Source organism: Macaca fascicularis, chromosome X, assembly GCF_037993035.2.
Source record: "Macaca fascicularis isolate 582-1 chromosome X, T2T-MFA8v1.1".
NCBI lineage: Eukaryota > Metazoa > Chordata > Mammalia > Primates > Cercopithecidae > Macaca > Macaca fascicularis.
The window spans coordinates 115,149,743-115,172,497 of record NC_088395.1 but is presented as its reverse complement, the minus strand read 5'-3'; the positions used below and the strand labels follow the sequence as shown (position 1 = coordinate 115,172,497).

At 35.4% G+C, this 22,755-nt stretch overlaps 1 protein-coding gene across 5 annotated transcripts in view; it reads right to left on the bottom strand.

Annotated features, from left to right (window-relative positions):
- COL4A5 (collagen type IV alpha 5 chain) overlaps nt 1-22,755 on the bottom strand; it is a 264,145-nt gene that overhangs the window by 127,653 nt on the left and 113,737 nt on the right. For all 5 annotated transcript variants that reach the window (XM_074029887.1, XM_065538251.2, XM_065538253.2 and 2 more), the window contains 8 exons: nt 17,712-17,801; nt 12,962-13,006; nt 8,549-8,593; nt 8,401-8,463; nt 5,808-5,861; nt 5,437-5,463; nt 3,633-3,713; nt 1,292-1,354 (listed from right to left, as the gene is read on the bottom strand). In XM_074029887.1, the coding sequence (XP_073885988.1) occupies nt 1,292-1,354; nt 3,633-3,713; nt 5,437-5,463; nt 5,808-5,861; nt 8,401-8,463; nt 8,549-8,593; nt 12,962-13,006; nt 17,712-17,801 (468 nt within the window). The remainder of the gene's footprint in view (nt 1-1,291; nt 1,355-3,632; nt 3,714-5,436; nt 5,464-5,807; nt 5,862-8,400; nt 8,464-8,548; nt 8,594-12,961; nt 13,007-17,711; nt 17,802-22,755) is intronic.

Here is a 22,755-nt window from a genome sequence, read left to right as displayed (position 1 = left end):
GTAGCTGGAATTACAGGCATGCATCACCAAGCCTGGCTAATTTTTTGTATTTTTAGTAGAGACAAGGTTTCTCCATATTGGTCAGGCTGATCTCGAACTCCCAACCTCAGGTGATCCACCCGCTTTAGCCTTCCAAAGTGCTGGGATTACAGGCATGACCTACCGCACCCGGCCTCTTGGTGGCATTTCTAAGATTTGGCTTCACCTGTTGAATTAGGGTTAATTCAAGGAATATCCAGAAATGTAAAGTGAATCGGTTAAGTGGCCACAATGGTTCAGGAAATTCAAGGTGTAACAACATACTCAAGGGGCACCAATGTTCCAACAGCAGAATTAGGAAAAAGTGTAAAAGTCCATAGTTTCATGCTTTGCATGAAGTCTACAACTAAAACAAACTGAAGGGTTTTGTAATCTTCCCCCAAAAAGTTATAGGAAAGCAGAAATCACAATCTTTTCTGGTAGATTCCTCTAGTATTTATCAAACATTATTTCCTTCATTCAAAAGTGCAGGACCAATTGTCACAAACAAAAATGTACAACCTATACAGGTATAATGGAAACTGTCACTTAAATATATGGTAGATGAGAGATAGAGTGGCACATGAGAAATTACTTCTACTGAAATACAATTTTCTTGGCCTTTTAAGAGGGCAACAGCAAACTTGTAAGTCCAAAACATGACTTGAATGAAATCTAAGTATTGCAGAAGTAAAAATACTTAGAATTTACAAGGATAGAAAATAAGAGTGACTATAGAGGTAGTAACGTAAGAGAATCGGTTACACATTCAGGATCTGTAGAAGTTTTGCGGGTATAAAAACCTGTGACCAATTGCATAGTGATCGCTCCCCTCACCAATTCTACTGTTTTGTCCCAGGCGCCTAAGAAATGAAAGCCAGTATTTTTTATGAAGCCCTGCTTTTGTTCTTCTTAAACAAAAAATTGCAGTTTGAAGAAACATGTTTCATCAAGTGATTAGAAAACTGCCTTAAAAGACTTTCTGAAATGGCCAGAATTGACTTCAACACTGATACATCAAGAAGCAACCAACAAAATATTTCATCATAAATCTTTCCTTTTATATACCTCATTTTTCCATCTATAAAATGGAGCCATTACTTAGAATGCGTATTATTCACCACATCATTGTAAAGTCACCTTTAAATAAGAAAATTATAAATTGGGAATGTTGAGAATGCATTATGTTTTCAAGTATTATAAATAATATTAATATTCATGAAAGAAGTCAGAAAGGAAAGGGGGAGAAATTAAATTAAAGAAGAGAGCTTACCATCAAACCTGGTGGTCCTGGGGGACCAATTGGCCCTGGTATACCAGTGGGACCAGGTAGGCCCTGTTATAAAGTGAGTAAAGAAAATGATGAAAATAAAAAACAAAACAACTAAAAAAACAAGCCCTTCATTGTATTTTTTTTTTGTAGACGAAGTCTCACTCGTGTTGCCCAGGCTGGAGTGCGATGGCATGATCTCGGCTCACTGCAACCTCCGCCTCCTGGGTTCAAGTGATTCTCCTGCCTCAGCCTCCTGAGTAGCTGAGATTACAGGCACCTGCCACCACGCCTGGCTAATTAGCGTATTTTTAGTAGAGACGGGGTTTCACCATGTTGGCCAGACTGCTCTCGATATCATGACTCGGTCTCCCAAAGTGCTGGGATTACAGGCGTGAGCCACTGTGCCCGGCCCCCTCATTGTATCTTACAAAGAACTAAATGGATGAAATTTAGACTTCATTTAAACTTCAGTTGTCACTGGAATTCTGCTCTACAATTTTATCATTCAGCAATATTCTAAGTGAAATTTTAAAATGCATAGGGATAAAAGGATTAAGTAGTTATAAGAAAACTTGTGGTTTAAAGTGGTAAATAAATATAAGACAAATAATAAGGAAAATTTACAAAATAAAGTGTAAAGGTATGCATTTAGTTGGGGCTTTTATGCTATAAATGAGAAGGGAAAGGCTAGTACTTTCAAGATAGCTTCTCTAATTTAAAAATAGATAAGATTAAAGACAGAGGGAAATAAGAGTAACTGGGATAAATTATAAGAGAATGATACAAGTGTTATGGAATAATTTGGCATGTTAAAAACCGAAAATTTGGCCTACAATCTAGCAATTCTATAGTTAGATATAAATCATGGATTTTTTTGTAATGAAAAAATTGTGGGCTTGGCACAGAGGCTCACACCTGTAATCCTAACTAATACTTTGGGAGGCCTAAACAGGAGGATCGCTTGAGCTCAGATATTTGAGACCAGCCTTGGAAACATGGTGAGACCTTGTCTCCACGAAAAATTTTAAAAAGTAGCCAGGTGTGGTGATGTGCACCTGTGGTCCCAGCTACTCAGGAAGCTGAGGTGGGAGGATTGCTTAAGCCCAGGAGGTCGAGACTGCAGTGAGCCATGATCATGCCACTGCACTCCTTTCTGGGCAAGAGTGCAAGATGCTATCTCAAAACAACAACAACAACAACAAACACCACATAAAACAAAAAACACCAAATTGTAGTATGTTCACAAATGGAAAGTTATATGAAAGTGAAACTGAGTGAACTAAAGCCATATCCAATAATATGGATGAATCTTAGCATATCAAGTAGAAAAAGTAAGTTGCAGAAAACTACATAAATATTACATTATTTTATAAAGCAAAACTAAATATTCTATTACTTAGAAATATATGCATATATAATAAAGCTATTTTTAAGGCACAGTGGAAAACTCAGGAGGGTAGCTATGTCTTGGGGCAAAGCAGAAGGATTTGGTTACCAAGGGACACACAGGTTGATTAAAAATCATTTGTAATTTTCTAGCTCTTAAATGTTGTTCACTTTATAGTTATGCTTCATAACATACGTATATTTTGCATGTATTCCGTTGTATTTTCAAATATTACTTCATAACAATTTATAAAATATAAAGGGCAAGATTGAGTGAATTTTAAAAACTGTGGATGGGTGATATCAAGTAAGAAATGAGAAGGTAGCTAATGAAAAAAGTCCCCAGTCTTGTATCTTAGTGATAAACTACCAGAAAGTTTTGATTTTTTATTTTGGGCAAAGGAATCAATTATCATGAAATATAAACCCTGAGAAATTGACCTCCTAATCTACATTCGAAAGTTACTGCTCTCTCTATGCATGTTTTCTACAGGCTAAAATTTTTTTCTTAAGATTACATTTGATGTTCACTGTGCATAAACTGTATTCCTTCAGCCTTCAAAATATGTTCATATGTTATGCATAACTGATAGTGTTACAAATGATATATTTTAATATATTCAATGGGACACCCATACTTTTTATTTTTAATTAGGTCTTTTGTTAATGTACAAAAGACCCTACTGCTCTCCACAGTACAAGAATAAGAATATAGAACCCTATTTCTGCTGCCAATCCCCAAAAAACTGGATAGAAAAGCAAAAGAATGAAGCAGATGTTAAAATTCTTCCTGGTCCAGATTGCTTTTATTTTCAGGTAGAAAGTACATGTAATGTCTAGTAAACATCTGATGATAATTTTTACGACAAAAACAGAGAGTACTAAAGGTTGAGGGATTGTTGTAATCTTTTGGTTTAATCAATATAGCAAAAAAAGAAAATCACCGGATACTTACTTGTATTCCAGGAGGACCTGGATATCCTGGATTACCCTTTGGTCCTGGCAGTGATGACATAATTATACTACCTGGTTCACCCTAAAAGAAGCCATCAATGGAAGTTCTAAGACACAGTTATTATACATGAAAACCAGCAAACCACAAAAATGATCTGAAGATTCAATTTGTAACAGAGATGTACTAAAAGATTAGGCCATCTCAGTAATAAAAAACTTTTAAAGGAAAATGAGGAAGTGGCCAGAGTACACTGAAGAACAGTAGATTTATTAAGAGTGTAGTACCTTCAGTTACTCGTAAAAAATACGTAGTAAATATTAAGTATTTGCCAACAACTGTGGTAGGTTCTGGGTAATCAGTAATAGAGAAGATAAACAAGGCCTCTGTTCTCATAAAGCTAACAATATAATGGGAAAATACAGACCCTAATATGTAAAAATATAAGATGACAACATCAAGGGCTGCGAATATTAAGGGCTATGAAGAAAAATACGTGGTACAATAATTGAAAAAAAACTAGTGGAGAAAATTACTTTAGTTTGGGTAGTCAAAGAAGGGCAATCTGTGAAGGTAACATTCAGCCTGAGACTTGAAGGATAATGAGTCATTCAGGTAAAGACAGGAGGAAGAATATTAGGCAAAGTAAACCATATACACGAAAGACTCCAAAAGCAAAACGTTTGGCATATCCCAATAACTAAATGCAGACTGATGTGGTCAGTGAGCTAAAGGATAAGTTTAGTGGTTTAAGATAAGGCTGTCAATGTAGGCAAGGACCAGAGCATGCAGTTCTTACAAACAAACTATGGACTTTACCTTAGATACACAGTAGAAAGTCCTTGAAGATTTATAAGCAGGGAGATTAAATTATCAATTAACACTTTAAAAACATCATTCTTGGTTGCTTTGTAAAGAATAAAACAGGAGGGGAGGTAAGGATGGAGCAGTAGTGAAAAAAAGAGACTAGATAAGAGGTTATTGCAGTAATCAAGATGAGACATTATGACTAACGTGGTAATAGTGGAAATGAAGAAAAGTGGATGAATTTAAGATGCCTTTTATAGGCACACTTAGTGTTTAGTGATGGAATTGAATGAGGAGGTGTGTGAAAGAATGGAAAATATAAATGTTAACTTCCGGGTTTTGAGATCATGTAAAAGTGTACATAACATATAGAGATGTAAATCTGAGATACGAGGAGCCAGAGGGAGGAGCAGGTTTATTTTGTGGGTGGGTTTACTTGGAACATGTGGAGATGTCAGAGAGGCTGATGAATACACATAGCTAACTCAGAAGAAAAGTCTGATTTGGTATTCAGTAACTAGATAGTAATCAATAATATGGGCATTAATAATATTTCTGGGAAGAAGGAGTACAGACTGTGACCTGATGCTTGATGGGCATAAAAGAATGAGCTTACATAAAAGACTGCAGAATAACCAGAGGTGCAGAAGAAAAATCAGGAAAGGACAGTGTAACAGAAGCCATGGAAAAAAATAATTCTACAGAGAGTAGGTGGTCAACTGTATCAAAGTGTAAGAAGATGAAGACTTAAAGTGTCAGAAAAGAAACTCAAGTCTAATATACACATTTTCAAGTGTATCAGCACATACAAGGTACTTAAAGCCATGGGAACACAGGAGACTATTTGTAAGTTTACAAGCTTACAAGCTTGTAAGTTTATACCTGCACAACTTCTAAAACATCAATTTTAAGACAGAAGTTTGAGTCATTATCCTATTGAAGTTGCGGGCTATCCTAATATTTTATTCAAAACATTCGTTCCCCAGGATGAGATGCTTACCTTCATACCTGGGATCCCAGGGGGTCCCTATTATTAAAAAGAAAAAGGATTATTTTATATGTATGAGAGAGAAACAAGTCAATTACAGAATGCTTTCTAAATAGAGTATAAACTGAGTAGACTGCTGTAGCATCATTTCTGAATAGGATATATCTTAGGATACTTAGAGGTGACATTTATATACATATAAAATTCTTGCTTTTGCCCAGCAGAAAGCTATATTACCAACTTCTTTTTGAAACATTTTCCTCTAGTTTATTACTTTAAAATGTATTACTTTGTTCCACATGAATGCACTGGGCTTTCTCACTACATGTCTGCTGCTTTTGTTAATTCCTGTGTTCATCATAATCCCAAATTTTATAACTTACTGGAGGACCCTGTAAACCGGGAAAACCGGGACTGCCTGGAAATCCACGTTCTCCCTAGAAGGAGTTAAAAATAAAGAGCATGGAGGAACAAGAAACAAAGAATAACTATACCATCAAGCTATGATTTCTTGAAAAGATTTCTGTAAAAGCCATTTTGAAACATACCAGATTGCCAAAAAGTTCATTAGCCTTCACTTTCCAATTACTTCAATATCAACTATCCATATCAATTCAACTTTTATCCCAATTCATCCATCCCAATCAGAAGCAAAGAAAAAAAAATCATCCACCTCAGTTCTTTTCTTCCAACAAAGACATTTTGAGACAATCACGCCACAAATTCCTATCATCACATTTAATAGTTAATGATCTGCCCCAATTTCCTGCCCATGTGTTATATAGATTCTTACTTTAACGGCTCTATTACATTTTTCTTTTATCATAAACGATTTCAAATTATTTTTGTAAAGGGGAAAAGATGGTAAGAAAGAAGGCCATTAATATCACCAAGAGGACAATAATAGCAATAGTTCTAGCAATTGCAGGTCATTATGTTTTCTAGGCACCCAGTACTAATATGGACACTTGGTTTAGAAAACAAAAGCTGAAATTGTTGAAGAACACCAAAGCAACCTCATTTCAAATACCTATACGCCATGGTAATCCTAGAAACAACTTCATCAGAAGGTTTGAAAGAATAAAATTACTACTGTTGTGTCTTTGTGAGTCCAATACCCTTCTCTCCACCTTGTTGCACATGGGAAAAGTAGGTCCCGAGAGAAAGGAAGTGGCCTAGACATCAAGTTTAAAAGAGAGAAAAAGAAAAAAACCTATATATTGTGGCTCCAACTTTAAAGTTCATTCTTTTACTTACATAGTAAGAAATGTAAGAAAAGCATTCAGACTTAAAATATGCATAATAAAACAATTTAATTTGTTTAAAGTTTGTTACTCACATAATTGGAAGCCTGAAACACAAGTTAATCAATGCTCCCTTTAATCATATAGCACACTGTCCTGATTATAGATACACTGGGCCTTCAAATTTGAAACTTTGGCTAGTGGTCTGTTTGTTGCTTAAAGCACACTGGCAAAAATAAGTAAGTATATAAAAATAAACAAATAACCAGACAAGGCACAAAAATTTAGTCCAATTTAACATGAAATGTATCAGGTAAACTAACTCCACATTGGTCTTATTACTTTAAGGTTGCCCTAGCTAAAATGAAGAACATGATTGGTCCTCACAAATCCCAAATTTAAAAAATTATTATTAACAAGGGTTACATTGACCTGAAGAAATATTGGAGATGAAAAAAACTGTACTGCCTCAAGTATATAGTACAGTAATTATCACAAAATATGGCCATTGTAATGCAAAATAGTTTGTTCGAGTTATTTTAAAAATATGCCCTATATAAAATCTGACATATGCCATTAGTTAGAAAGATCTGGCCAGGCGCAGTGGCTCACACCTGTAGTCCCAGCACTTTGAGAGGTCAAGGCGGGTGGATCAAGAGGTCAGGAGTTTGAGACCAGCCTGACCAACATGGTGAAACCACATCTCTACTAAAAATACCAAAAAAATTAGTTGGGCATTGTGGCACATGCCTGTAATCCCAGCTGCTCAGGAAGCTGAGGCAGGAGAATCACTTGAATCCGGGAGGCAGAGGTTGCAGTGAGCCAAGATCATGCCATTGCACTCCAGCATAGGCAACAGAGCAAGACTCCGTCTCAAAAAACAAAACAAAACGAAACAAAGAAAGAAGGATCTAAGGTATTTTATGAATAGTTTTACAGAATATTATGTGAAAAACAGAAAATACCAAAAGAAAATACAGAGAATAACAATATATTGCATTAACCTAAAGGAAAAGGAGAAAGGGGAGGGAATAAGAATTGGTTATAATATGTAAGCTTACAAAAAGAGCAAAATTTCCTCATTTTTTCTTGCTATCTATTACTTTATATTCAATCCAACAGTTGACTAAAGAGAAGAAACATTGGATCAGAAACAAAAAGTTTGCCGTATCTAAAGTTACGGTTACTTAAAATTGTTAAACGTATCATCTTTGCCGATGAAGAAGTTTCAGGTTTCATACTGACGGTTTATAGTAAAAATGGATGTGCTGCATTACATATAATTTTTTAAGATTTTTCTTAAGGAAGTTATTTGGTGTGTTAAAAAAACTTAAAAACATGAAATATTTGAAAACATAAATTGTACCTAGGTTTTTAATAATGGCAAAGCAAATGAATGACATTCAGAAGTGTTACTTTCAACAACTGATATAATATTTGAAACATATATGTCCTAATTCTGTTTTAATTCTCATTCTACTTTATGCTAAAGCCAAAAAAGGATTTGGTAAGTAATCTTCAACCCAATGCAACATCCCACCTAATTATAAATGTTTAATGAAATTATTGATAGTTCAATATATAGAAAATTATAGTCAGAGCATACTTTATGTAATATCCTAGACCTGAAGCCACTATATCCCTTCTTCTACATTCTTCATATTGATTTCTTTAGGTTTTTAAGTTAATTATTGTCAAGTATACTACCTAAGATTAAGTGGATGGATCTCACCTTGGTTCCATTGCATCCAGGAATACCTTGAGGTCCTGGGGCCCCATCATGGCCTGGCATTCCCTTTGAAAAGCAACACAACACATGTATAATATGTCTTAGATTACTTTTCAAGAGGTTTCAAACTAAAAAGTGAAATGCTACTTACAGGAAGACCTGGTGTCCCTGGAAATCCAGGAAGTCCAGGAGGACCCTATAAGAAGAAATAAAATCCTTAAACTAAATGACAACCAATAACAATAAAATAATATCCTACCTAAGGATATTATGAAAATTATTTTAGAATAGATTTGGAAAAAATGTGTCTCACTATTTATTACCACTCATTGTTCTTTGAAACATTAGAGAAAAATCTCTTATATGTGTTTAAAAGTCTCTTTTATTGAAAACTATAAAAGAAACTTCAATTCGAGGGAGTATTGTCTTCATTGCACTTATTAGGAGGAGATAAATTCGTGGATGAAATGTCTCTTCTAACAGATAAAGATCTCCCAGGTTTGTGATGAAAAATTAATTCAGCAGGGGATGGGGGAGGAGCAAATATATTGCCCCTGAAGACATTAACAGTGATCACTCCCAAAATTCTTAAATTTCTCTGTCATGATTGGCAAAAATACAAGTTTGACAATATTCTCTGTAGCTGAGGCTATGGTGAAAAAGTATTCTCATATACTGCTAATGAAGATTCATACGCTGTGGAGGGAAATTTGGAAATATCTAGCAAAGTTACCCATGCATTTGCCTTTTGACCTAGCATTTCACTTCTAAGAATCTATCCTGAAGATACCCTAGAAATTATGAAACAAAATATGAGAAACAAAGTTAACAACTGCAGCATTCTTATAGCTAAAGTTTAGAAACAATCATATAACCAGTTATAGTTAAAATTAGAAACAACTTGATACGGTTTGGCTGTGTCCCCAACGAAATCTCATCTTGAATTGTAGCTCCCATAATTCCCCCATGTTGTGGGAGGGACCCGGTGGGAGATAATTGAATCATGGGGGTAGTTTCCCCATACTGTTCTTGTGGTAGTAAGTCTCACAAAATCTGATGGTTTTATAAGGAGTTTCCCCTTTTGTTTGGCTCTCATTTTCTCTTGCCTGCTGCCATGTATGATGTCCCTTTGCTCTTCTTTCATCTTCTGCCATGATTGTGAGGCTTCCTGAGCCATGTGGAACTGTTAGTCCATTAAACTTCTTTCCTTTATAAATTACCTAGTCTTGGGTATGTCTTTATAAGCAGTGTGAGAACAGACTAATACACAACTCAAATGACCACCAACAGGAACATGACTAAATAAATTATGGCACATTCACATCATGTAAAACTATGATTACTGTGTAAAAACTAATGATTACCTCTCAAAGGAAGATTAAAACACTAGGGAAATGGCAAGAAAGAAAGGGAAGCATCTCTGACTACACCTTGTCTCATAAAACCACATAGACATTTTAAATAATTTAAAAATTTTTTAAAAGGTAAAAAAGGAAATCATTAAAAATGAAAAATAAATTGGATCCAGTGTACCTATGTTTCAAGTTGTTGACAAAACCACATAGAGAAAAGAATTACTTCAAGTGCCTTTCATCAAACGTGGTGTCTTGACTGTAATTCTTTAGCAAAACTGGTCAATTCAAAGGGGAAAATCCCAGCAAATAAATAATTAATGGCTCTCAAGAATCCTATTATCACTATTAAAATTTAAATTGTCATTTTGTTAAATTATACATTGTTATTTTGAAGCATATTAATAAGAAATTACATTTATGTTATTAGGAATGAACATTTTCACCTCAACAGAGAGAGAGATGAGGGGGAGAGATAAGTATACAAAACCTTTCTTAATTTTAAATTGCAATTGGAAGTAATAATATGAACTCATGTTAATTTTCTCTTAAAAATACATATTTCCACTGAGAAGACATTGAAACAATGACAAATCCAGTAGCAATAAAGACCCGTAACATTCAGACTGTGGTATCTAAATCACATTTTTCACTAAAAAGAACCTGGAATCAGAGATATGGCCCATTTCAGATCTAAAGGGAAAATGCAAAGGATGAGCCTGAAAGAGCTTGCTGTGCCAAAAAGCAAGAAGTTATCAAAGATCAGTGGAGTTTTCTGAAAAGAACACAGGACAGGAGTCAACTTTAAAAGGCTTTCACAGGCAAAAGATGGGACAAACTGGCCTTCAAAAACATGACTACAATTGATTGAAACACACAAATTCCATGTGCATATGATGAAAACAAAAAGTCAAAGAACTTTCCTTGATGACCACTTGAAGTTTCTGGTGTAGCAACTCATCCTTATTAGAATTCCAGCTAATAAATGAATGATTAATAGAATTTTAAAAATCAGCATCTTGCAAGTCTGAACAAAATAATGACCATCCATGGGTGCCAAATCATTAGTGTAAGTTGACAGGGAAATTTTTGACGGCAGAATCAGGCTAATGTTATCTGAGAATACTGATCAAACCTAACATCAAAAAAAAAAAAAAAAAAAAGAATAGCCTGATATTCATGCTGCATAAGGTTATTCAATAGTTAGGTTCACAACACTACCTATAAACTATACTTTTTCCTATTTTCTTTAATGTTATTGCAGTATGATTTACATACAGCAAAATATACCAATCTTAAGTGTACAATTCTGTACTCCCAGAAAGTTCTTTAGTGCCTCTTCCAAGGCAACCTGAAATTTGCAAGAAATATGGGGGACAGAGGAACAATTTAAATGACATCATGAAGAAACAAATCAGCCAAATCCAGAATGTGGAACGCAGTACAATGACCCAGTTTTTCTGATGGCATAATAAAACAAGTTTAATAAACAGCAACCCAAAGCAATACATGGAACTTGCTTGGGTCTAAGTTGAATAAACCATTATAAAAGGACATCTTTCAGACAACTGAGGAAAACTGAATGTGCACTGAACGTCAGAGTACTGAAAAACTATTCCTAATGTTTAAAGGTATGATGATGGTTTAGTTGTTATGTGGTTGTTAGTTAGAGGGGCATGCTGAAGTTTTCATTGGTAGAATGAATGATGCAAGGGATTTACCTTAAAATATTCCAAAAAATAAAGAGGTAAGGTATATGTTAAACAAAACTATCAAAATGTTGTTAATTTTTGAAGCTGGGTGATGAGTTCATGGGGGGTCATTATACTACATGCTCTGTACATTTGTATATTTTTATCAGTTTCCACAATAATGTCTTCAAAATTCTCCATGTCAAGAATTGTCTGTGAGCTGACACCTGAGGATGCAGAAACTATCAGGCCACCTATTCCCAAGAACTGGAGTTCTAGTTGAGGGACATGGAGTATCAAAGCACTCTCAAACACCTGCAATGAGAACTGAGAAAACAGCCAATTCTTTTTAGTCTAAATAGTGCTTAGAATATAGAACATAGTTAATGTTAACTATAGGGATATTAAAAATTATTTTTATTATTATAAAGAGCTTTAATAGTATATTGATATCAATTTTTACAGAAAAATAAAGAATTATGTCTGCTGAAATAAACTAAGGGTTTTGAGTTTCTTCCCTGCTTTTCCAGTACCCTATCCGTATCAGTCATAAGATGCACACAAGGCAAGCTACATGCTTTTAAGAAGTATATAGCAAATATAATATTTTTAATGTTTGTAAAATTTATACATCTACTAAATTTCTGAAGATCAAATGGTTAGCTTTGTCACACATGTAAACATGCTATGTCACCAATTATGTATTTTATTTTCAAATTAGGGAGCTTCATCAATCTATGAACACAGTATTTCAGAGCTAAAAGGGACCTTGGAGATTGTTCTGTTTAGCTCTCTAACTTAACAAATGAAGAAGCTGAGGTTCGGAAAATGTGATTTTTTAAAAGCCAGTACTATTTTTTAAACTACAGTTTCCTCTCAGTTGTAAAATACACGGTAAGACATATGTCAACTTAAAAGCTTTTGAGAAAAAATTATACTAAATGTACATTTCAATTTTGAGATGCATCCTTACTTTTCAGAGCCTCAAGACTTGAAAAGTCACGCACGTTAGATTTGAAGAAATGCAGTATTCCAAAATAGTTATTCTTTAATATAGTGGTTTTAACTAAACTTATTCTCTTCCAGATACACAAAAGAATGATAATGTTTATACATGGTACACTAGGAGTATATACAGTCTGAGGTAACCAGCCTTCTGGACCTAGGCTGAGATAATCACACCAGTTAGGAAGTTCTGGTTTAAACCAACTATATGATACAGATTTTTAATTAAACGACAAACTTTAGAATTCAGGACTTTCATAATTCTCAACCATAAGCTACTTTAAAATCATTTTATATTAAATAGACATATATATATACACATATATATAATAGCTATCAAAATACTAAAGAAGGGTTAGTTACAGACACATACCAACTCTTAAATGTAATTTTTTGAAGACTGTATTTATCTTCCTGCCTTTTAATATGGGTCTTTTCCAACTGTCTCATAATATTTCATTGTTCTTTATCTGTTTCCACCAACAAAGTATTTGATATAGAGAAAATACTACTTACTCTGATTCCTTTTGGTCCTGGTGGCCCTGGAATTCCATCATCACCCTGAAAAATGCAATATTTTTAGTTTTTTCCTTCAAAAAAGTCCTCAAATAACTAATTTTCAATTATAAAATAGGAGATTTAAACTACTGTAAACATCTGTGAAAGTTAGTGAAAAACTTATACACCCAAGGAAGAAGCAATTACTATTGAGACTGAAAGCATTGAGGTAAATTGTATGACCCCAAATAAGAAAGGCCTTTATTTCCTGAGAAGGAAATCGCTGACATATGAATGAAACTTTATACCTATAAAGTTAATTATGAATCATACAAGAAAACAAAGATAAAATATTGATAGTCATTCTCCAAATTATTTATAAACAAAATAGGAGCTGAAAATCTGGTCAGTTACCACATTATGTTAATCTGCTTGCCATGCTTGTATAATGAGCATCATCTCTGAGCCCAAATATGTGCTGTTCTTGAATCTGCTGTTTTTAAACCTCTGCTTTGTTTTATAATGCACTTTGTATTGGCATAGCTTACGAACGATTTAAAAAGAACCATAAACTTTCCTTTCTAGCTGTCAGTTCCATACAAAAGAACCTACCCATGTGTGTATGTTAATATATGTACCCATTTCTAGTCACAACCGCATTACTGAGAATTGAGTCTTACCTCACTGAGTTTTCATTAACTATTTTCTTTAAAAAATCGGAATTAAAAAACCTAATTCTGCTCCAAGGAAAAGGAACTTTTAAAAGCAAAAAATTGAAACCTACCTAAATAATTATCAACAGGGGACTAGCTTAATAATTTATGGTTTATATGTACACAATGTTAACTTATGGTTTATATATACAATGAAATACAATGCAGTTATACAAAATGAGGAAGTTCTGTATATATTGATAATATGATGTCTACAATGTATATTAAATTAAAAACAAAGGTCAAACTGTGTGTTCAATGTGCTACTATTTTACAAACAAAGGTTGTTAAAGTGTGTGTGCATAAGTCAGGGACTAATGGACACAGGTGAAAAGCAGAACTTTAATTGTATACCCTCTTAATTTATTTTGAATGACATGAACATACTGCCTATCAAAAATTAACTAAATTTGATTTTTTAGAATAAAAAAACCTTTGGAAAATTACGAGTGTACAGATTAAAGAATAATCCTACAAGTTTTTTGACTTAGTATATATGTTAACATACACATGTACCAGAATACCCAATCACATAAAGGGTATAAGTTCAGCTGTTCGGGGAAACATGGAGTCATACTGGACATAGAAGCACACAATGCTTCAAATTCAGAATCCTGAAAGTTTAGAAAGCAGTTTACCTTCTCTCTTTTCAGATAATTGAAATGAAATCACAAAAAAAAATTGGACTGCTTTCTAAACTTAACCTGCATACAAGCACACCTTTATAAATGATCATGTTATTGTAGAATAGTCCTAGTTAATACTAAATTATTTCAAAGGAGTTCTAATTTAGGTAACTTATTTTAATTGAACACAAATCTTTATTAAAACTGCCATCTCTCAGCAAGCATGGGGTGCAAGAAACTCAGTCCCTAATCCCAAGTAAACTTAGATACAAGAAATGTAACTTTTCCTGTAGCTTAACTTAATTCTCTTCCAAAATGCCTATTTCTATAACATGGCTGAAGTTTAATCTCAGTCCATTGGAGTTGCCACTTCATTTTCACAAGATCGTGTCTCAGTTTTGGATAACTTAACTAGTTCCAATATGTTGAGGAGTGCTACGGTCTAGTCCAAGCTGGTATTCATTGAGTTGTTCCATGCCAATAGGATGCATGGATTGCTGCCGAGTTAGTGCCCAATTCCATCCACTTGACTCTTTCAGATATCTCTGATACTTCTGTGCTACTCCTGGGTGCACAAGAATCATTCTGTTGCTCTTGCTCTTGATGTGCCATTAGAGACAGGAAATTCAGTTGAGTAGTTCATCTACCAAAATTGTATGCAGACATTTAGGGTCCTGCTGTTTTCTAAGTACTAAAGTTCTACTTGAGAAATTTAGCACAGGTCCCTTCTGCTCTTAAATCTAACAAAACTACCTGATGTACTGCTATCCTCCCAGAGATCATGACCAACATTCTCCCAAAATCTAAGCTCTGATTATAGTTAAGTGTTAAAAAGTATTCATGCATTTAAATTAATTTTCTCCGTTTATTGGAAAGACTACTTAGTAAGTATCCATTTGATTTCCTTAATACTCTAACAACATGATGTACCAACATTATATAAAATAATAAAATTAAGAAAAAGGGTTTTAAGCCAGTTTTCCTTTCCAGGCAAATGATCAGAAGTAGTCCTTTCATATATCAATTCACCAGTCTACCTAATACAGATGGAAAAAGGCACTCAGCCAAAAGAGTCATTTAAAAAAAAAACCCAGAAAATTATCTGAGTCTTAAGTTCACTATTGTCTCTTCCAATTCCATATCTTAATATGCACATTGAGATGCTATTCTTGCTCATGATATGGGACAGACTGCCCACATGGCAGTCAATGGACAGAGTCCCCACAACTGATAGGTTGAGACTACCTCCAGATCCATGAGCTGATCCATGGGGCTGGAGGGTAGGGATCTAACCTCTCTTCCCTTTCTCCCACAGACTAACCTTGTGACTTCCACCTTACTAAATTCATTGATTGCCTGTCCCATGTAGTTTACACGACTCTGATTTTGACAAACTAATGTATATGTCACCTTATCGCTGAACCCTGCAGATAAACATCTGATTGCTGCGCTGCTATTACGAATGGACACTTCTCTAAACATGGACCATTTTAGTACTTCAGGTACCCTAACTTTATTACATTGAACCTGATAGACTGCAACAATTGTCTCTGATACCACAGGAACAAAATACCTCCTCAGATGTCAACTCACTCCTGTCCCATATGGTAGTAATTGAATTATCTGGGAAAAGGGACATATGATCTGTCATTGGAGCCATTTTGGCCTCGATGGTGGTGGCAATTTATTTCTCTATTCCTGCCTCCACCTTACAAAAATATTTCAATTTCATTCAAGTACTCTGCCCACCAGGAGGGACTTCTGTCTGGTTGATCCCCATGGTAACCAATGATTCTTACATTCCCAGAACTGTGTGCACTCTTCTTGGGATATTATTTCTTTTGTAAAAATCAGGCCTTCAACATTCCTACCAATGTAACATACATAATAGGACATTGATAAGAGATAACTCAAATATTCAAAACAGTCCCTCTCATTAAGCATAAAACATTACATAAAACAAAATGAGAACTCCAAAACTAGATAGACTCCGGTTATTCAGGAGAATTGCCAGCTGGCATTACCTACGGTCTACTCATGGGAATACTCCAGACAACTTTTCTCACTGTCAGCGTCACTCAGTTAGGAAAGGTTGTTCACAACCTGTCTTTGACCCTCGCTGAGGTCATTAATGACACTGCTTTGGAAACAAAGCAGACTAGCCTCAACTCCTTGGCCCATGTAGTGTTAGCTAACCATAAAGCCCTTAACTGCCTGCTGGCCAATTTTGAGGGGTCTCTGTGATTGCCAGCACCTCATATTGTACCTAGATCCATGAAAACTGGCAAAGTAGAACAGTCCATTATAAGACTTAAGAAAAAAACCTCCTGGCTCTCTAACATAGATCAAGTGGGCTATGGGACATCTATTATTGGTTTGGCAATAGCTGGGGCTCATGCTTACATGCAGTTCTCCAAGCAGGCCTGATCATCCTGCTTAGAATATCATGACCATAATCTACTGTGGCCTCAGACATTATCCTGTTTTTGACAGAGTCCTTTAAAGCCCAACCCATTCAGGTCCATGGTGGGGCAGCTTATGTTTCTCACTCAGGTCCTGAAAAATTAAGGTATGGAACTGGGAATATGGCTCTTGTCTAAACACCTATGACTGTTTGGGTCCAACCAAAGTCCTCTTGGTAAGCCTCATAAGGGACAGCTACTCTCCACATAGCAGACTTGGTGCACAGCTAATGCACTGCAATCTCTGAAGTGAGTATCAGTTAAAGATTCAGGCTCCCATGGCTGGCTGTGCTCAACCGCATTTCTGCATTTAAAGGCCTCTTTTGGTGGAGACCTTCTTATGGGAGGAGAAAGAAACCATAAAAATACTTTTTCTGCACTCTGACTCAGTACTTTTCCACTCCTAGCTCTTCTCCTTCTCCCACCCTGCCCCTGGGTCCATACAACTGCAGGAGCTTTTCGTTCTGAGCTCCCTCAGCAGTCAAATGATTTCCAACATCTGTGCTGATACATCTGACCTTTGCTGGTGATGCACCATGGGGACAAATAGAACAGTGGGGGAGTCAGCACTTTCTCCAGTTTAACTTTCCGCTTATAATATTGCAGTAAGTGAGTAAAGGTTTGACTGTTACTTTCATTTTGGCTTCTTGTCTTAATCAGCTACTCTAACAACTGGCAGTTCAGCTCTCTCCAGCTCAGTTAAGCTCTTGACAGAACTTAATTTTGGTGAAGGCAGTCAATAACTACATAAAATCAACAGCATCTTCCAAAAGCATCTGAACATGGCAGTAATATTTAGTTTTTTAACAAAATACAATAAAGTACAGACTGCCTGCCATTCCATTGTTTCATTTACGTATTAGTTTCTGGCTATAATTCAGTAACTTTTTAGTTGATGTGACACCTAGTCCCACAGTTAAGATGACTTAATTCATCTGGCATTACTGGTTGGCAACATGATACATACCTTTTGTCCCCGAGGCCCTGGAGGCCCTTCTGGACCTGGAAATCCAGGTAATCCTGGGTGTCCTTCCAAACCTGGAAACCCTCTCTCTCCCTGAAATTAAATGAGAATGAAAGGTAAGGTCATTTGTGAATTTTCAAGCACAGGCATAGCTGAGATTCAAAAAGATCACATGACTATCTAGACAAAACTAACTTAATTTAATTATGCAAATTCACAGTATCTACTAACATGAGAAAACCTCTTAAGATGTGAGGGGGGAAAACATAAACCCTCTGGAAATTATATCATATATGGTAATCTCTTTCTTTCTTGTAAAAAGCATATCAGAAATGAAATGAGATTTAAACATACTGACATCAAGAGTTTAACAGGGAAGATAGCAATAAATCCAGGAAACTAGATCTGTAAGGGTTACATTAAATAAGTATGGAGCAGGGAAGGGTAAAAGGAAACCATCAGACAAGTTCCCAGGCTTGAAATTAACCAGAAAAAAACCTTCAGAACATCAAAACTTTCATTACCTTTTCTAATTGTAAAATTAATACTAAAAAGGAATACACATTCACTGTAGAAAACAAAAGTATATAGAAAACACCACCATTAATTCCTTTACTCAGAATAATTACCTGAATTATGACTCACGTCTGAGTTCCAACTGCAGCCTTTATCATCACCAGGACAGGAGGACTGCCTGTCTACCAGTGAGGACCCACCATATCTTATCAGCACCTTTACAGTAGGGTTGCCTGATGTGAATATCTGTACAGCCAGAAAGGTGGGGTAGCAGAGCCAGCATGTGTACTAATGGTATTTAGATTAACATATTAGGGTTAGGTAATCTGCATACAGCCAATCCTAGTAAGGGTATAAACTCCAACACTAGGGGATCCAGTTACACAAAGATAATTCATCACTATGAAGTTTAAGAACGCCGAAGGCTCACAGCTTCATGGCACATGCTCCCAACTACGGGGCTACAAGTAGTTCCTCTACTTTCCTAAGGCTTGAAGGCTGTCTCTGGTCAGACCTCATTCTGGGAACCCTCTTAACAGATCCTACCCACAGTGACAGCCTGGACAGCACCTGAGAAAGAGAAAGCATCCATATCTACTAGGTGACTGACTAATGGGCCATTGAAGACATATATCTCTAGAGGTTAAGGTACAGCAGACTTTTATTTCTACTCTGAAAGTGTGTGTGTGTGTGTTTTTAAGTACTAAGTTTAGTCTAAAAACCCTAGATGATTTTGTGCTGAATAATTCAATAATCATCCTATAATAAATACAAGTACTTTGAAAAGACTACTTCTGGTCAGTTTCCAGTAGACGGAAATATTCCTGTACTTTTGACAATAATTATTGCTGACATATTACTACATTTCTTATTTTCTAGACATATATCCCTTTGCTGTTTTAATTAGTGATTAAATTATGATAATTTAGTATTCATTAACCTCAACACAACTGTTTTTAAGGAAATAAAACAAGGGGAAGAAATTAAGTTTTAAAATTTTTAGAGCTAGATTCCCTCAAATTATTACTGGCAGAGCTAGTAGTAGAAATCTGATCACAAATTACAGTCAGAAAGAAAGTACAAAGGAAAAAAAATCTAGTTACAGTAGATTTTCATGAAAGGAAAACAGGTACATTTTGGGATCCCAGTTGGTATTTAGAGCATATCTCTGCCAAAACTGGGGGATAATACTTGAAGAAAGTCATGTTTTCTCAGAAGCAAAACTGCTATCTCGCCTACAGATAAGAGAGGAATAAGCTAAAAATTTTAAGTGGAGGTGCTAAAAAGCTTAATTTTGTTGATACTAATAAAACCATATACCTATAAATGATATATCCTGAAATCTCCTTGCACTACAGTCAAATAATATCATGGTCTATCTAGCAGAGTGAGCAATATTATAGTAAAGAAAAGAGAAGGGCAACCACCAGACAGTAGCAAAAGGAATTCAAAAATCAATACCAGAGCCTTTGAAAGGTACTAAGGTTACTAAGTAGAAACTATAGAAGCCTTGAGCAAGGATGTGGTGGGGGTGGGATCCTCCATCTAATTCCTAATACATATGGTAGGGAAGGTTGACATTTGTTGTTGCCTACTCTAACTACTGTAGATTTTACTGTAATTTGCTAACACAAAAAGAAAATGGCTATTTCTAAAGGTCAAACTTAAAAAAAAAAAAACTGGTTTATGCTGCCTGCCCATATTTGCATAAAAATATCATTCTTATTTTCCTTTGTGGAATAATATTTCTCTCCCTCTGCCTATCCTTTAAATACTGATATTATACTGGATTCCTTTTTTGACCTTCTCTCTCTTTACCGGGGAATCTAAAATACCAACTCTTTTTCCTAAAAAACTAGGCTCTCATAGGCAACTGTCTCAAACATCTCCACTTGAATGCATACAGGCACCTAAAACTCAATGACAATAATAATAGCCAACATGTATTTAGTGTTTTCTATATGCCAAATAATTACTCTAAACTCTTTCCATGTTTTATCTTATTTAATACTCTCAATGTTAATATGAGGTAGACACTATATTTCCATTTTATATATGAAGAATCAGGACAACGAAAAATTTTGTAATTTTCCTAAGAACAAACTTGATATAAACAACATTGAATTCATGTTCTACTGTCTTCTCCATTCCAGGAAATAGCACAACCCAACTACCTCAGCCAGAAATTTGTAATAACTTTGACTCCCCTCACATTACTACTTCATCTAATGAATTATGTCTTCTTCAACTTTGTATTCTAAGTGCCCAACAGAACAAATACTCAGTAAATTCTCATTCAATGAATAAACTTCCTTAATGGATTAAATAAAATATATGGCATATGCTTTTGTCAAAAATTAAAAACATACAAGATTTAGGGCTAGGGGAAATTATACAAAGGACAACTTTTAGTGATCCTTTGGCTGGTTTATATATCATAAGCTAGTATTAAGAAGGATAAAAATCTGATGTACTGAGAAGTAGACTAGTTTGTGAGTTAAAGACTTCCATAAAAGTGTTACCATTTTCAGGAAGCGCACTTTATAATGACAATAAGAAGTTGTATAATCATGCAACTTTAAAATAAAAAAGTATTTTAAGAATAGTTTCTCAAGGAAGAAAAAATTAACCAGGAAGATATTAGAATTCTGAGGATAGGAAAAATACAAAATAGGACAAACTGCTATAATAATAATTGAGATTAAAATTATTTCAGATTATAATGTAAAAATGCAGAAATTATATGAACATATTTATATGAACATATGGACAAGGCAAGACCTTTAATGAACAAATGAGATGATAATTTAATAAAGTAATGCAATTATAGGCAATTTGGTTCTCTTTTTTGCATAATGTCTATTTTGTTTTTGTAGTTATGTAGCACTAGAAATATCTGATGTATTACAATTGGTAGAACAAGAAAATAGACCTTTGGCAACTGCCAAAATTGAGATACTCTAAGTCAGCTATAAAACTTAAAGTTGCATTAGAACCACTTGGAGAACTTATTAAAACACACATTACCTGGCCCCGACACCAGAGTTAGATTGAGTAGGTCAGCTGCAGAGCTTGAGATTTTGCATTCCTTACCAGCTTCCAGTAAATGCTGATGCCACTGACAGAGGCACACTTGGTTTAGTTAATGTTTGATTGTGACACAGATTTTATATTTTTAACTGGTTAACTTGATCTCATCAGGGGTCTAGCAAGTTTTCTTTGTTTAGCAATGTGCACTTGGAGACATTCCTTTCAGGGAAATCTAGATGTTTTATTTCTATGTTAAAAACATTTTAAAAGCAGTTTTCCTGAAGTATAATTAACATACAATAAATCATACATATGTAGAGTACACTATTTTAAAAGTTTGGGGGTTTTTTGTTTGTTTTGGGGGGTGGTTATTTGAGACAGGATCTCACCTTGTTGCACAGGCTGGAGTGCTGTGGCACAAACACAGCTCACTGCAGCCTAGACCTCCTGGGCTCAGGTGATCCTCCCAGCTCAGCCTCCCTGAGTAGCTGGAACTACAAGTGTGTGCCACTATGCCCAGCCAATTTTTATATCTTTTGTAGAGACAGGGTTTCACCATGTTACCCAGGTTGGTATCAAACTCCTGGGCTCAAGCGATCCACCTGCCTCAGCCTCTCAAAGTGCTGGGATTACAGGTGTCAGCCACCATGCCTGGCCAAAAGTTTTGACACATATATACACCAGTGAAACTGATTTGGCTCTGGATTCTCACCCAAATCTCATCTCGAGTTGTATACCACATAATCGCCAAGTGTTGAGGGAGGAACCTGGTGGGAGATGACTGGATCATGGAGCCAGTTTCCCCGACACTGTTCTCCTGATAGTGAGTGGGTTCTCACAAGATCTGATGGTTTTGTAATGGGCTCTTCCCTCTCTGCTCCTCACTCTTCTCTCTCCTGCTGCCTTGTGAAGAAGGTGCCCACTTCCCCTAAGCCTTCTGCCATGACTGTAAGTTTCCTGAGGTCGCCCAGCCATGCGGAACTGTGAGTCAATTAAACTTCCTTTGTTTATAAATTACCCAGTCTTGAGTATTTCTTTATAGCAGCGCAAAGATGGACTAATACAGAAACCATTACCACAATCAAAATAATGAGCATAGTCAATCCATTACAGAAGCTTCTTTGTGCCCATATCTTCCTTATTCCTTACCCATCTCCCTACTCCTACCCACCCCAGGCCATGAGAGATCTGCTTTCTGTCACTGTAGATTAATTTGCATTTTCTAGAATTTTATATAAATAGAATTATAAAGAATGTACTCTTTTTGTCTAACTTTTCACTCAGCATAATTACTTGGAGATTCAAACTTGTTGTGGTGAATATCAGTAATTCATTACTGTTTATTATTGAGTAGTATTCCATTGTAGAGATATACTGCAATGTGTTGATTCATTTACCTGTTGATGGGAAGTTGAGTTGTTTCCCGTTTCTGGCTATTACAAATAAAGCTACTATGAATATCCATGTACAAGATTTACATAGGCATATGTTTTGATGTCTC